Source organism: Spermophilus citellus (genome assembly GCF_964194105.1).
Source record: "Spermophilus citellus genome assembly, chromosome: 16".
NCBI classification, from domain to species: Eukaryota; Metazoa; Chordata; class Mammalia; order Rodentia; family Sciuridae; genus Spermophilus; species Spermophilus citellus.
Window position 1 is genome coordinate 68,544,672 of NC_138196.1, and position 15,640 is coordinate 68,560,311.

General features: G+C 36.1%; 1 protein-coding gene across 1 annotated transcript in view; it reads right to left on the reverse strand.

Annotated features, from left to right (window-relative positions):
- CPE (carboxypeptidase E) overlaps window positions 1-15,640 on the reverse strand; it is a 112,943-nt gene that overhangs the window by 11,846 nt on the left and 85,457 nt on the right. The window contains exons 2-5 of the mRNA XM_081269229.1: window positions 13,576-13,772; window positions 11,289-11,456; window positions 3,313-3,434; window positions 1,957-2,135 (exon numbers count right to left, since the gene is read on the reverse strand). Coding sequence (XP_081125355.1) covers window positions 1,957-2,135; window positions 3,313-3,434; window positions 11,289-11,456; window positions 13,576-13,772 — 666 coding nt within the window. The remainder of the gene's footprint in view (window positions 1-1,956; window positions 2,136-3,312; window positions 3,435-11,288; window positions 11,457-13,575; window positions 13,773-15,640) is intronic.

Below are 15,640 nucleotides of genomic sequence, written 5' to 3' on the forward strand. Positions count from 1 at the left end.
GGTCCATGTTGCTGTAACAGGCTTCAAAAAAGACAAGGTGAATGACTCGATCCCTACTGACCTAAAAGAAATGCACATCCTTCAAAGCCTTCAACGGAGTGTGAGATGATCTAACATACTGCTCTTTCCTAATGTCCAACCAGTACCGCAGTGTACACCTGAGGGACTAGGAATCCTAATAATGCACTATATATTAATTCAATAATCATTGAGTGTCCATGTGAAGGTCATAAACTTTAATGATACTTCATAACTCACCAAAGAGAAGATTCTGTATCCAGATAATTTTCATTGAAATTAAATCTAATTCATATTAATAGTGGATACTGTTGGTGCCCACCAGATCACTTCTATGGAGCCAGGGCACCCACCCCAAGCTGCTATAAGTGTGGGCTGTTAGGAGTTCACAAAGGCTGCTCCCCTTTCCTGGAGAATGCTTGATAGGAGCCACCTAATTTGGAAGGTTACACTCTCCCATTTCTCATCGTCAATTCTTTCTGTCAGCACACAACCAATGGCTAACTGGTATATAGTCACCAAAGACTGTACCCTTACCAGATGACCCTGCCTGTGATTTATGCTCTGGACCCTTCTCCCAATGGCTCTGGCCAAGGCTACACCTCACCTGAGACATCCTTGCTCAGCTCTATCCTTTCCTTTTCCCTGCTCCCCTAAGGATTTTCTTAAAGTGTATGCCCTCAATAAACATCCAAACCACTGTCTCAGTCTCTGCTTCTAGAAAACCTCACCCAAGACATTGATTTTATTCACTATGTGGAGAACTAAAACCATCAAAGCTTCCTTTGACCGTTTGATTACTGTGGAACATAAGCATTAACTAATACTAATATTATTATAATTGCTATTGCTAATATGATCATCAGTATTTTACTAATATAGTTTATCTGATATTGTATAGACTGTATATATTTGTTCAAAAGTGACTGCACAAGGAATTGCTAAATTTTTATGAAAGCTGACGTATATTTTACTTCCCATCTGATGTATTTGATTTATTCTAAATCCTAAATATGACATAGACCTTTGTTCACAAATTACAAACAAAAAAAAAAAAAAAGTACTAAAACTGGTCTGGTCAAATGCAAACCGTAAATAAAAACAGTATCAACATATACCAGAAAAAAAAACAGGAAGAATATTTTTCTCAGGGCATAATGTAACAAAATTAAACATATCTAACCAATCCCTGAAGTCACTGGATGCTGCCCTAATTCTCTTTTTTGTTTCCAGGTTGGCCATAGCAAAATTTTCTTAGGCAAAGTGAAAAAAAAAAGTGTCAATATCTTCGCATCTCACCCTCATCCTTGGTCGAGGCCAGCAGCATCCTACAACTGTTATTCTTCTGGGTGGTTACAAAAATATGAACTCTGTAAAGTTCATATTGGGACAAGGGAAGCTTCCTTGATGGGCAAAAAGGGATTTCCTGCACAGGGCCTTCTCTCTCTTTGCAGACTAAACCCTACCTGATCTGATAGTGTTTATTACACTAGTGAATATAAACTACATAATCCATGTCACATAGTCTCTTTAGCCCACCATTTAAAAAAAATTAAAAGATGTATGCACCAAGATGTGCTAAAGGCCACAGGATGCCCTCTAAAATACACATTTATCTATTGTAAAAGCAAGACTCGTTTATGATAAGGATGCTACCTTATTACCTAAAGCCTGAACTTGAAAAAAAGAGCAATTAACAATATTCAAGTTATATTTTCCCACTGAATACTTCAGTTTGTTTTCTTTATTTAGCATCTCAATTTTTTTAAATCCACAAGAAAAAAAATTACATATTATTCATGCATAAAATTAATGGAGGAATTAGGGGTTCTGCCTACTTCTTAATGACTGAAGAAGACTGAAGAGTCCCTAGGTGGAAATCGCTCTGTAAATCTAAGGAAGTCAACATCATAATCAGAGAACAAAATGGAAACTCACCGCCAGGTACACTGTACCAAGCGCCACCGTTGGTTGTTCCATCTACAAAGCTACTGTCATCGTCATTCTTGCGACAGGGAGGTCTGTTGGAGTCCGACATGGCCGGGTTAAAAGAAGAGTAGGCCCGAGCCACGCTCTTGAAAATGGCATCATCCGGGCAGGAGCTGTACTCATGGGCACTACCTAGAAATTAAATCCAAAAGATGAAAGGATTTGACACAGATCAAAAGGCACCACTTGTTTTCTGAAAAGTAATTTGGTGTTGAGCTATTGCAGATGTATTTTTTAGCTACATTGCTATGGGGAAGAGGTGAAGATTTAACTACCAATTACACTTAGTTATGTAATTTCCATTTCTAATACCAAAAAAAAAAATGTAGAAATCAGATTGACTGAACATGCTACTTATGAACTGAAATTTCACAAGAAAAAGGTGATATGGTTATAGAAGATTGGACCTGGGAGAATAGCAAGATTTCCATTGTTTAAATTTTTCATTTCAAATATGCGCCCATATCAACCTAATAGCCACTATGAACCACTCTCACACATGCTATTCAGTGTTCGATTTTAATTCTTTTTTTTTTTTAATCTCCTATATGTGTTGTATGAGCAAATATTAGGTCTTTTGATCCTATATTATAAATATGCCTGGCCTACCAGTTTCCCAGCTATTGACAAATCACAAAATCTCTAGGTATATTTAACAGTGTTGTTTAGCCAGACTTTCTTCAAATCTCAAAGTTTCTAATATCTAAGATCCTTATCCTTTGTTTTCAAGGGTCCCTAAGACTAGATCCAAAGCAGGAGATTTCCTGAAGCAAGAAAAATTAAGCTGAAACTGTCTATCTGGTTAAAGGGTGCCTTGCCTGAAGCTTAACTAAAACTAGTTAGAAGAAAATAAAGGATCGCTTCCCCTCCCTGACACCCTCCGACACGAATCCAATAAAAAATGCAAGGGGATGTTCCAAAAATGTACATGGGCCCTGATGAAGGACCAGAGACTGCTTCCATTTTTAGGCTGGTGCACAAAATTACATGACCTCTGTAATCTCTCCATTTTACCAGGAGCCGGGATTAAACCAAGTTCATGATTTCTGTCTTCTCCCTTTCTCTTCTCTAAGTGTTTCTTATGGTCATGTTTCTCTTCACCTCAACTTCAAAGAAAGTTACAGTCCTTTTCTGCCAAGTATGCCAACACTACGTGAAACAGAATGTGTATGTTAAACACATGTATTTCTATCGGCAAAACTACTTAGTGACTGGTAGCTTACAAGACTACTCCAGAAGTCATCTTCTAAACCCTTTGTATTGTAGTAGCAAGCCTTAAACCGCTCAGAGAAGCAGGAAGGATACCTACCACTCCGAGTCTCGTCGTATGGATAATTGGCGACAAGGTCTCCTCCATGGAGATTGGCAGAAAGCACAAAAGGAATGTCCATGATCCAGTGAATGACAGCCTTGGTCTCAGGGGCAAGCTGTATTCAAGATTAGAGATTAAAATGAGTATTAATTTGATGATCATTGGTGGATCACTTGACAGAAAAGGTGAAAGAAAGAGAAAAAGAAAAGAAAAAAACCCTCAAAATTATTCATATTGAGCCACTTTGTGGCTGTTTTCATAGAAAAAACGAGAGTTCCTATAAGAGCAGCATTCCCTAGGCCTTTCTCAGACTTGTAAAAAAAAATAGTTCAATCACATTTAAATTTTCTTCAAAGTTCTACTTTTGTGGGATGCCAGTTTTCTCTCTTTGTAGCTTGGAAAACAGCAGGCGAATCACTCGGGGACATCATGTGATCTGTAATGGCTCCCGGGTCTTCATGATTAACAGTTAAAAATAAGACACGGAGGAAAAAAAATGTGGTGGTTCGGACATGTGGGAGATTTTATTTCCAATTTCCATTTTTGCTTACTATTTTTCCAATTTCCTTCAACTACTTCAAATATTGTCCTCCTATTGTACTTGGTTTCTTGCAGAGCTGACTATAAAATATCAATTTACTTCAGAATGCTTATCTTAAATTTTGAAACAAAGGCAACGGTTTCAGGAATCATGTTGTCTTTTGAATGATTCGTAGTCCCTCATAACTTGGAAGCAAAACAAAAGAGGGAAAAAAATTTATACCAAAGAATTAATCTGCAGCCAAAAACTTGATACTTTTATGTGATGAGTTTTTAATAGCAGCAAGAAAGACTATTAAACTCTAAGTACTTCTTTGATAAAAAGAAAAGCTTTTAATGGAGATGTGATCCATACTGTTTTTTTGGACAGAAAAAATCTAACAGCAATAGCATTTGATGGCTATAAAAAGATCTTGCATTTGTATGTCTCTGTTCTGTTTAAGAATGGCTTTCACGTGCATTATTTTATGGAGCTTTACAGCATACCCACTTCATAGAGAGGAATTTGATGGTTGGCTGTGTTAAACAACATGTCCAAGTTCACATGGCTAAGGATTCAAAATCCAGGCTATGAACTGATAAGCCCCACAATATTTTTAGCATATCATCTAACGCTGATATTAAAACTGTCCTATTTTTCACATAATTATAGGAAAGTGTGATTTAGAATAGGTGTTGTCAACAGATACCAAAATAGAGTTACATAGGAGAATCAGTTCTAATGTTCTACAATAAAGTAGGGTGATTATAGTTCCAATTTATTATATATTTTATAATTAACTAGAAGAGTTCGAAGGACAAAGAAATGACAAATGTTTAAAGCAATGGAAATGCTAATTACCCTAATTTGACCATTATACTTCATATGCAGTATTGAATGGCCACACTGTACCATATCTATATCTCCCAAATTTACATTATACACACACACACACACACACACACACACACACACATTCACACACAATTATGTGTCAATCAAAAAATAGAATGGGATGTTGGTTTTATCAGTTATTTGGTTGGTGTATTTTATCCTTGCTACAAATTAATTCTCACTGTAGAAAATGTGGAGAAGACAAATAAGCACAAAGAAGAAAATTAAAGTCACTTCATCGGTTTACCATCTAAAAATAGCCACTGCTAATACTTTCATATATGTGTTTTTAGTCCTTTTTCAATCCACTTACATAAATATTTTAAAAGTGATCATTTACATGCCCTTTTATTTACTGTAGTTTTTTTTCTGCTCAACAAAAAATAACATACCATTTCATATGACTGAATACCTTTCTATAATATATTAACGGCTGAGTAGTAATTATCTGATGCGTGCATCTAGCATTCATAAATAAAATCAATAACAATAAAATAATGGTAAATACTTCTAAAAATAAATATTAAACACTTTCTATGTGACACGTTGAATTCCCACACCCTCCCAATGAGATAGGGACTACACTTTCCCCGTTTATAAATGAGTAAATTGAAATACTGAGAAGCTAGGGAACAACATGACGTTATTCAACTGGTAGTGGTGGAGCCTGGCCTCAAGCCCAGTTTTATCTGCACAACTACCACTCTAGCACTAGTAATCCCTAATTGTTGAGTATTGGGTTGTTTACTATGAAAATTTTTAAAATATTATCAATACCCTTATAGTAACCCTTTGTGCAGATCTATACTTTCCTGGGGGAAATCTCTAGAAATAAAATGACTTGACCAAAAGCTAAACACAATTTTTGCTTTAAAAAAAAAAAGTTTAAATAAAATTTTATTTTTAACTAACACTGTTTAAATTTAAAAATATTCCAAATTGCCTCCCCATAAGTTATAGCAATGTATTCATCAACATCATATTAAGCCTTGCATCTCTAATCACTCTTACCAAGAGCATATTTCTGGGTTTTTTTTAAAAGTTTTGCACTATGATTAATAACAAAAATTTTAATTAGCCAGAGAAAGTTTTTATGTATTAATTGATAATTTATATTTAGTCTTTCATGACACATTTATATATGTTTTAACTGATTTTTCTAATGAAATGTTTACCTTATTAATTTGTAATAGTTATTTAGTAAAAACCTCTACTATATATTACACATATTTTTCAAATTTGCCATGTACCTTACAAATTTTGTAATTAAAATGCAGACCATAAAGATATTTATGTTATGAATGATAACATCAAATTTACTGACCTTTTCTTTATGGTCTCTTCCTTTGCTTTTGCGTTTCATTCATAGTTACAAAACAGTAATTTTAGTGACCATCATATGCCTATTTCTACAAAGAGAATTTTAAAAGTTCTGTCCCCTTCAAAAATTACATATCTGTTTTTTGTTTTGTTTTGTTTTTGTTTTTTCCTCACATCATCATATGTATTCTGTATAACGATGAGGGTCTCCTTCCATCTTCCGTGCAATTCCTTTATCCCTCCCTTTCCTTCCCACCTCTCTTCCCTATTTAGTGGTAATCTTCTTCTCATGCTCTTCCTCCCTACCCCATTTTGAGTCACCCCCCCTTATATCAGAGAAGACATTCAGCCTTTGTTTTTTAGGTATTGGCTAACTTCACTTAGCATAATCTGCTCTAATGCCATCCATTTCCCTGCAAATGCCATGATCTTGTTATTTTTTTAGTGCTAAGTAATATGTGTATAAATGCCACAATTTTTTTATCCATTCATCCATTAGATTGGGTAGAGAGAAGTGATGGGAGGGGAGGGGAGGGGAAGGGGGATAGGAAGGACAGGAGAATAAAATAGACATTATTATTGCTGTAAGTATATACTTGACTGTATGACCAATGTGATTCTGCAACCTGTATACTCAGAGAAATAAGAAATTATACCCCATCTGATTCAAATGTATGATATGTCAAGATCATTGTACTGTCGTGTGTAATTAATTAAAACAAATTTTTAAAAAAAGGAAAAAAATTACATATCTGCCAAAGTTCTCTTTTACTTGTCTCCTACACTTTATATTTAAATTATTTAAGTTGAATGCATCTAGAATTTATTTTGATCTCTGCTATTTGTGAGATGGATCTGTCTCAATTCAATTAAATAATCCTTTCCACATTGATCTGAAATCTGCCCTCATTATATACTAAACTTTTATACATAATTACATCTATTTCTAAAGTTCAAGTAGTTTAAACTAGGTCCAGTATAACTTTTGATTAAAATAATCTAAAAATAACTTTAAAAGAAATTAAATTTAAAATTCTATAATGCACATTTTTATAATGAATTTATATTTTTAAGCTCAGCACCAACCTGGTATTAGTATTATATGGTATGAATCTAACATAAATTCTTCCATAATATTTTGTTCAAAAGTTTTTATTTTGCTGCTAAATTTGTTTTCGGTCCTCTACCATGTTCATCCTTCATTCTCTATTTATTCAAATCCAGTGATTGGTCTGACCAATGAGTAAGAAGAGGCAGAAATCACTGAGGTTTGGAGAACTATTGAGGACTTCAGGAAAGGGGTAGAGCTTCAGGAAGGAAAAAAATAAGATAGGATTTGGATAGGAGGAGAAGAAAAAAATGAGAGAAGTTAAAGTCAAGAAGGAGGGAGGGTAACCTGGCCATCTTTGGGAAGTAAGCAGAATATTCCCTGGGGTGAGGTGTCAGTGTTAACAGGCGCTCAGGTGCAAAGTCACTCTGCAACAGACTATTTTGCTATTCATTATTAACCTGCAAGTGTTCAAAACAGTTTGCACAACATGCTGCCATGTGTTTATAGGTCAATATGCACATAAAAATAATTTTGAAGGACACATACCAAAATATGAATTTTGCAATAATTGTTTTTATTTTTTTAATATTTTTTAGTTGTAGTTGGACACAATACCTTTATTTTATTTATTTTTATGTGGTGCTGAGGATCAAACCCAGGGTCTCACACGTGCTAGGCAAGCGCTCTACCACTGAGCCACATCCCCAGCCCCACCATAACTTTTTTTTTAAACTGCTGTTTGAAATAAGTTCAAAGATACAGTCCTGAATACACAAAGTTGTATAAAGCTCCTTGGCTAAGTTCATTGTTAGTTCTTGTGTCTTACATACACCACTGCTAATATTCATGTTACAAGTATATTCAAAAGTAAGCAAGTCAATTCCACAATCTGATAAATTAAAGATGAGTTTCTCTTTGACTCTGAATAGCCTTTTAGGCCGACTATATACTTACTGTAATTATAGGTTTAAGTGATCTACAGAGTGGACCACAATGGGGCATCCCTAAAAGCAAGGCCCTGATAGTCTCTAAAACTATTTGTGACCTATTTTTAAAACTTCCATTTAAAGACTGTAAGTATAGCTCAAATTTATGCCCTATAATTAGATGGCTTTGACTCTTAAAATATGTTGAAACTATATTTATTCTATTTTCTTCACAACTCCAGCCATTTAAGGTTCAGTGTAATCTTAATAACTTATGAAATGCATTTTATCCATGCTGTTCTCAAGCAATCAAGGCCAAGGTTCACGTGCTAAGCCCAGATCACAGTGAGATGACCAGGCTCACAAGCTCAGGGGCAGATGAGAAATGACAGCAAGAAGAACTGGGAGTATAGGAGACAGCTTTTATATTCAAAGGTTCAGAAGAGCAGGAGCACATGAGTCTCAAGCATGTGTCTCAAGAGAACGTCACAGCATCTGAAGAGTATGCCACAAGGTGCAGGTTCCTTCTCACCTCCTCCCCTACAGCACACACAGCCCAAAGCTCCTGGATCAGCCATCACAGGACTCTGCATTCCTAAGCCATGATTCCCGGGATACCCAACAGAATAACCCTTGAACTTTACAAACCTCTACAAGGAATCTAGATATCGGGCTGAGAAGAATTAAGAAAAGGGGAGTATCTAGCAGCATTAATGAATTGTCTATGTCTCATACCAGAAGGCTCTAAACACTGTCTCATTTATGATGACAAAAACAAAAAAGAAATGAACTGGACACAGGCAATGTGACCTCACAATTGTCAAGCAGATTTACGGGAGACTTGGAACAAAGTCAACAAATACTGTTAATATTCCAAAGAAGGGTCTAAAAAAATAATTTTCATATTTCTCTTTGGTTTACCTTTATCTAGAAAAAGTGGTAGCATCAAGATCTTTGAAGTAAAAGTTATGATTTAAAAAGAGTACCAATGAACATCTTTTAATCATATTGCTTAAGCTAAAAATATGAAAACACCTAGTATGGAGAAGGTGCAAAGATGACACAGTTTTAACAGGAAGGAGAAGGTCATGCTGTCTGGAAATAATGGCACCTACACAAAGTTGCCAATCAACCATCTTGTCGATATGAGCTCATTCGCAGTTCTTCTGTAGCAGGTGATCGGAATTATTTTCCTCATTTCTTTAACAAAGATGGCATTGACAGGGTAATGCAAGCAACGGAGAGTTTGTGTGCTCATATCAGGTCTCGGCTTCCAGAACAGTTTTTCATTCCTGTTCCAACTGCTCATAGTTTATCACTCAGAACTTCCTTCTTTTTCACCCAACCATGGCCTTTGGGCTCTCCCTTCTCCCTGAAGATGGTTGTCAGGAGAAGAATCTGCAAGTGCATCTGAGATGCAGAAGCAGGAAAGTTTTCCTTTTCAAATATTTTGATTTGTTTGCAGGGCTGGATTGTACTTTTTTTTTTTTTTTTTTTTTTTTTTTTGGTACCAGGGATTGAACCCAGGAGAACTTAAAATCTCAGATAAGAATTGAAATTCCGGGCTGGGGATGTGGCTCAAGCGGTGTCGCGCTCGCCTGGCATGCGTGCGGCCCGGGTTCGATCCTCAGCACCACATACCAACAAAGATGTTGTGTCCGCCGAGAACTGAAAAATAAATATTAAAAATTCTCTCTCTCTCTCTCTCTCTCCTCTCTCACTCTCTCTTTAAAAAAAAAAAAAAAAGAATTGAAATTCCTGCAAGCAAGAGACTGAAAGTGAGAATCAAAGGGAAAAACGTATGTGTAAACAACTACGTATGATATAAACTTGTATGTGACAATAAGCACACTACTGGGAATGAATATATCGTAAGGAAGGATTAATAGGATCTGTTTTGAAGAGCAGAGGAAGATCTCAGAGATGAGGAGGCATAGAAGGACAGGGAAGGGTATTCTTGACAGTTGGAATAGCCACTTACACGAAGACATAAAATTATCAGAAAATTGTACATGTGAGTACAAATAGAAGATAGGGCTATTGGAGCCAAATTCATGAATGAGTCAAACAGGAGTTTCCAGGGGCCAAGAGACACTTGAATGATCCTGGAACTATAATGAAATGAAGAAATCATACTTCCCAGTCTCTTAGTTAGGAAAGGTACTAAAAATAATTGATCCAACAGAGCTACATGTCCTGGAACAATAGAGAAGGGACTGAGAGCTGCTACCAGCCATCTTCCACCTGTCCTCCATGACGGGCTCAGTTTCTCCACAAATAATTGAAAGCAATATTGCCTTGAAGGTGCACCAGGGGTTTAATAGATGCAAACACGAGTCCACCTAGCCCCCAGGTAACTAGCAGGGAATACTGGGAGAGAATGCTAAGGCAGTAATAATAGTCCTGGGTCCTGAACTCAAGTTCTTTAGCTGCATTAACTTTTTCAATTCTTTTAAACATCCTATGAAACAGACAGTACTATCATCTCCATTTTCCAGATAAGAAGCTGAAGCACAAAAGAATTAAAGAACTTTCCATGTTTGTACCGCAAGTATATGGAGCCAGGATTTGGTCTAAGGTGGCTGTGTCTAGAATCTTCATGCCTAACCTTCACACTATGCTGCCATGCTAAGTTTTCACTTTACCCTCTGGGTAGTGGTGAACCAGTAAGATTTTTGAAGCAAAAGAGAAATAATTTGTGTTTGAAGAGTCACTCTGGAGGAAATGAGATGACTGTTATAATTTGAATGTGAGATATCCCACTAAAGCTCATGTGTGAGACAATGCAAGAAGGTTTAGAGGAGAAATGATTGGGTTATGAGAGCCTTCACCCAATCAGTGAATTGATCCTGTGATGGCATTAACTAGTGGAAACTGAAGGTGGGTAGGGTACAGCTGGAGGAGGTGGGCACTAGGAGCATGCCATTGGGGTATATATTTTGTATCTGGTGGGTAAAGTCTTTCTCTGCTGCCTGATCATCATGTGAGCCAATTCCCTGCATCATGCTCTTCCACCATGATGTTAGACCTCACCTTGAGCCCTGAGGAATGGATTCGGCTGTCTGTGAACTGAGACCTCTGACACTGTGAGCCCCAAAATAAACTCTTCCTCCTCTACAGTTGTTCTGATTGGTTCTTTTAGTCACAGCAGTGAGAAGGCTGACTAAAACAGTGACTGAATGGAGTTGGGAGAGGATGGACAAGAGATCTGAACTAAAGCCAGGAAATGACCCCAAGAAAACTATACAAGTTCTCTACCTTTGTATTTTGATCCACAATTTTCTTCAGATTTTTCAACAGGTGGTTATTTGGACCACCTTCTTTCTCATTAACATAAACTATCCTATCCAGGTCTGGAAAGTTCCGGTTCAGATCTATTCCCTGGGCATTGCTTCGTCCCACAAACCAGTCCTTGAGTTCACCAGGCTAAAAAAAAAAAAAAAAAAATCAGAGAAAAATCAGTCATTTACTATTATTGTCATTATTTAAGGTCTCAATTAATGTTTTTGAAAATAATTCACTAAGATTATTTATTTCAACAATATCCTTCCACAATGTCATTCTTACTGTTTTACTGATATAAACATGAAGGTATCAGATTTAAAGGATATGTTACGGGAATCTTAAAAATGTTTTCAATGAATAATATTTTAAATATTAATAATAATATTTAAGAGATATTTATAAGATTACAAAAAAGTCAATACATATTCACTAGCTATAGAGGACCTTCTCAAAGCATGCCACTCTAATTCAATTTTAATAAAATTTTCACTGCCTCTATAAATGAGAAGTGGCATATGTTTAAATAATCAAAAGAAAAAATAAGATTAGAAGCTTAAAATGAATTAACACAAGTTTTTATATATTAATAATATGTATCCCTCTTGTACTTTTCATCAAAATATAAGAGTTTTATTTCAAACTTTGTAAGAAAGTATTTTGAATGTTTTCACCATATGAAATGATAAATGTTTGAGGAGACAGATATATTTACTCTGATTAAACATTACACAAAATATATGTATATCAAAGCCTCACATCATACCCCATAAATATGTATAATTTTATACTTTAAATATCAATTAAAATGAATTCTAATTTTAAATAATAATCTTTTAAAAAGTTCTAGAGCTTTGACCAAAAAATTCTAGGGTTTTGTCTATGTGGGGGTTTTTTTGTGGAGGGTAGGGAGGGGACCAGGGATTGAACTCAGGGGCACTCAACCACTGAGCCACATCCACAGCCCTATTTTGTATATTATTTAGAGACAGGGTCTCACTAAGTTGCTTAGCACCTCGCCATTGCTGAGGTTGGCTTTGAACTCATCATGCTCCTAAGAGCCTCCCAAGCTGCTGGGATTACAGGCGCTGGGTGACAGCTTTGTGGCTGAGGAATTTCTGTTCAATTTAACCCTTTCCCTAATGGTACAACCAGAACAACTGACAACCTTCTAAGACATTCAATTTTACTTTACAATGTGAATTTTATTGTTTTACTATTAAATTATGTCAAATCTTTGATATAAACAAAGTAATCATCTTTTAAGCCATGTAAGCTAAGATACCTCAGATGGAGAAATAAAAATCTATATGACAGAAAATAAATAGCAAAACAATCTTTTGCTCACTTACAATTCTAAAACTGACCTCAAATTATTAAATAATTTGATTTTATGTTACTAGAATTTTTCTCTCATAACTTTAGAAATCATATCAATGTTACACTTTATAAAAATTCACTGGGTTTCTGACAATATCAAACTACAGGATTATTGGCTTCACTGTAAAAAACATTATTTAATGTGTTCCAATAAAATAAGAAAATAATTTCAAGCTATAGACAGCAGCAGATATAATGTTCCCATCCCTTCCTAACCAAAAATGGATGTACAAACCATATTATTTTCTCTTTAAAAGTGGTTAACTTCCAGTCTAAGAGTTAAAATGTAATTTAATAAACTTATTAAAAATAAAAATATAAAATATGAATCAAAAATTATGCCACAAAATTATAATTTAAACTTTATAAATTACTTTCTGTTTACAATTGATTGTTTTTTCACTTTGATTTTTTTTTTAAATTTTATTCAACATTCATAAAACTAATGATTAAACATCAGTTGAACATTGATCTGGCCGAAAGTTTTTCTTCTTGATTTCAGTAGAGGGCGCTACGACATCGGCTGATCAGATACAGCCATAGTATTTATTACACTACAGTAGATATTTTCTGAAATTTTTCAGAAGGAAATTTACCAGATCACAAATATGGATAAATAAATTATTTATTTAACAATACAAACAAATCATTATTAAAATATTAACCTATTAACTAAATTTCTCATTTGCAATCTCTGCTGAAAAAATTCTCTTCCCTTCATTCTTAACTTTTTTTCTTATCAATAAATTGATCATGTATCACTTTTACACTCTCCACTGAACTTTCTATAAGCTTTGGGTGTGATGCATGTATAAACACATATGTGCAAACATACAAAGACACATGAAGAAAGCACTCTCAGCCCAACCTGCCTGTCACTCACCTGAGATGCTGCCTTCTCAAAGCCATCCGGGTTCAGGGAAGGCATGATGTGAATTCGGGTATTGTGGATCAGGTTGACAATTGTCTCATTCCCCTTCTGGTACTCGTTACACAGGTACTGGGCTAAGAAAATGAGCAGTTCCCGTCCAACTGCCTCATTACCATGCATATTCCCAATGTATTTAAATTCCGGTTCACCTAAAAGAACAAAAACAGATAGTATGAAGACATTTTCTGCAACACCAAAGCAAGGGCACACGGTGCCTGATCTATCATTTATCTACTAATTTATTATGAATAGGCAGCAATTTCTTTTCCCTCTAGAATTGTTGCCTAAGAAAATCTACCTTACACATGAGAATACGCCAAATATCCCTTCCATCTTTCCATCCTGTTCCTCTCTTCCTGCTGCCCACTTGTTATGAATTGAATCGCATCCACACAAAATACACGTTTTGGGGGTCTAACACTCAACATGACTGTGTTTGGAAATAGGGTTGTGGGGGAGGTACTCAAGGTCAAATAAAGTCATAGGAGTGGGTCTCCAGTTTAATAGGTCATGTGAGGACACATCAAGAAGGTAGTCTGCAAGCCAGAAGAGAGGCCTCACCAGAAACCTACTCTGCTGGCACCTTGACTTTGGACTTACAGCCTCCAGAACAGTGCAAAAAGAGACTTTTGCTGTTTAAGCCACTCAGGGTGTGGTATTTTTTTATGATAGTCCAACCAGGCTAATACACACCCCAACCCAATAACTAGGAATAATAATATACTTTATGTGCCCTTTACTGGTTAAACATTGTGCTTTGCATTTTTTCTTATTTAATCCTCACCAAACATCTAAAAGGCAAGCACTATTACAAGCCATCTCCATTTTATAGATGGACAAACTGAAGTTCTGACTGCTTAAGAGACCTGACCAATTCTGAAATCACAATTCAAAGGCTGATCTTCTGCCTTAGTTAAATGTCTATGCTGTTTGTTTCCAACCAGAAGGATTAAAAGGATCCAGAATGCAAGGTTCCAACCTTGTAGCCAATTCTTACTGACTAGCCTTGAACAAGTACTTCAGCTCTCTCTGGCTCTGTTTCCCCATGTTAAAAAAAAAAAATAGACAGGATAGGTTCTACTTCATAAGGAAGGTTATGCTGATAGAGTTAAGTAGAGCTGAGCACAGTGATACACACCTGTAATCCCAGCAGTTTAGGAGGCTAAGGCAGAAGGATCGCAAGTACAAAGCCAGCCTCAGCAACTTTGCAAGGCTCTAACATTCAGCAAGACCCAGTCTCTAAATAAAATATTAAAAAAGGACTGGGGATGTGGCTCAGTGGTTAAGTGCCCCTGGGTTCAATCCCTGCTACAAAAAAATAATAATAATAACTAAGTAGAATCGTGAATGTAAAGGTTTAGAACCTGGAAGTAGTAACTCTTCTGTGTGCTTGCTCTAATTATTTTTTAACATTAGTATAATTACATCATGTTATCATTGTGAGGTGTTTGTACCTGATCTAATCTTTACAACAGCCCACTAAGTTGTGGAGGGAAGATATTTTTATTGTCATGATGGTACAAATGCAGCCCAAAGAGGACAAGCAGTGCTGAAGGGCTCGGATGGAAATATAAATCAGGCTGCCCACGGCTGCTGCCTCAGTTGCTTTTGGAGAGGTGCCGTGGGACTGCAGAGAACAAGATTCCCATTCATCCTGCTGTTCTGCTCTTTCGGCTTCATCTATCCCACGGGCCCACCTTCTGCCAGGAAAAGCATTCTCCCATTTATAAAATCACTAGAAAAGAAGTTGGACTTATTTTTCTCCTGGAAATGTGATATCTAACCATTCTTTGCGTGAGATTCCTGCATGTCTGGTTTAATTGACCTCTCAACTGGGCTTATGCTAATCTTAATCTTAGTGGAAGCAGCATCAACGCTATTAATACCCCCCTGTGTTTATACTTTGAAGGAGAGTCTCTAATAATAAAATTGCCCCCCCCCCTCAGGTCTTGCCCAAAAGGCATGAGAAGAAGTGTTTTCTTTGTTTCTGGTTTGAAAAGTGACAATACCTTTCCCC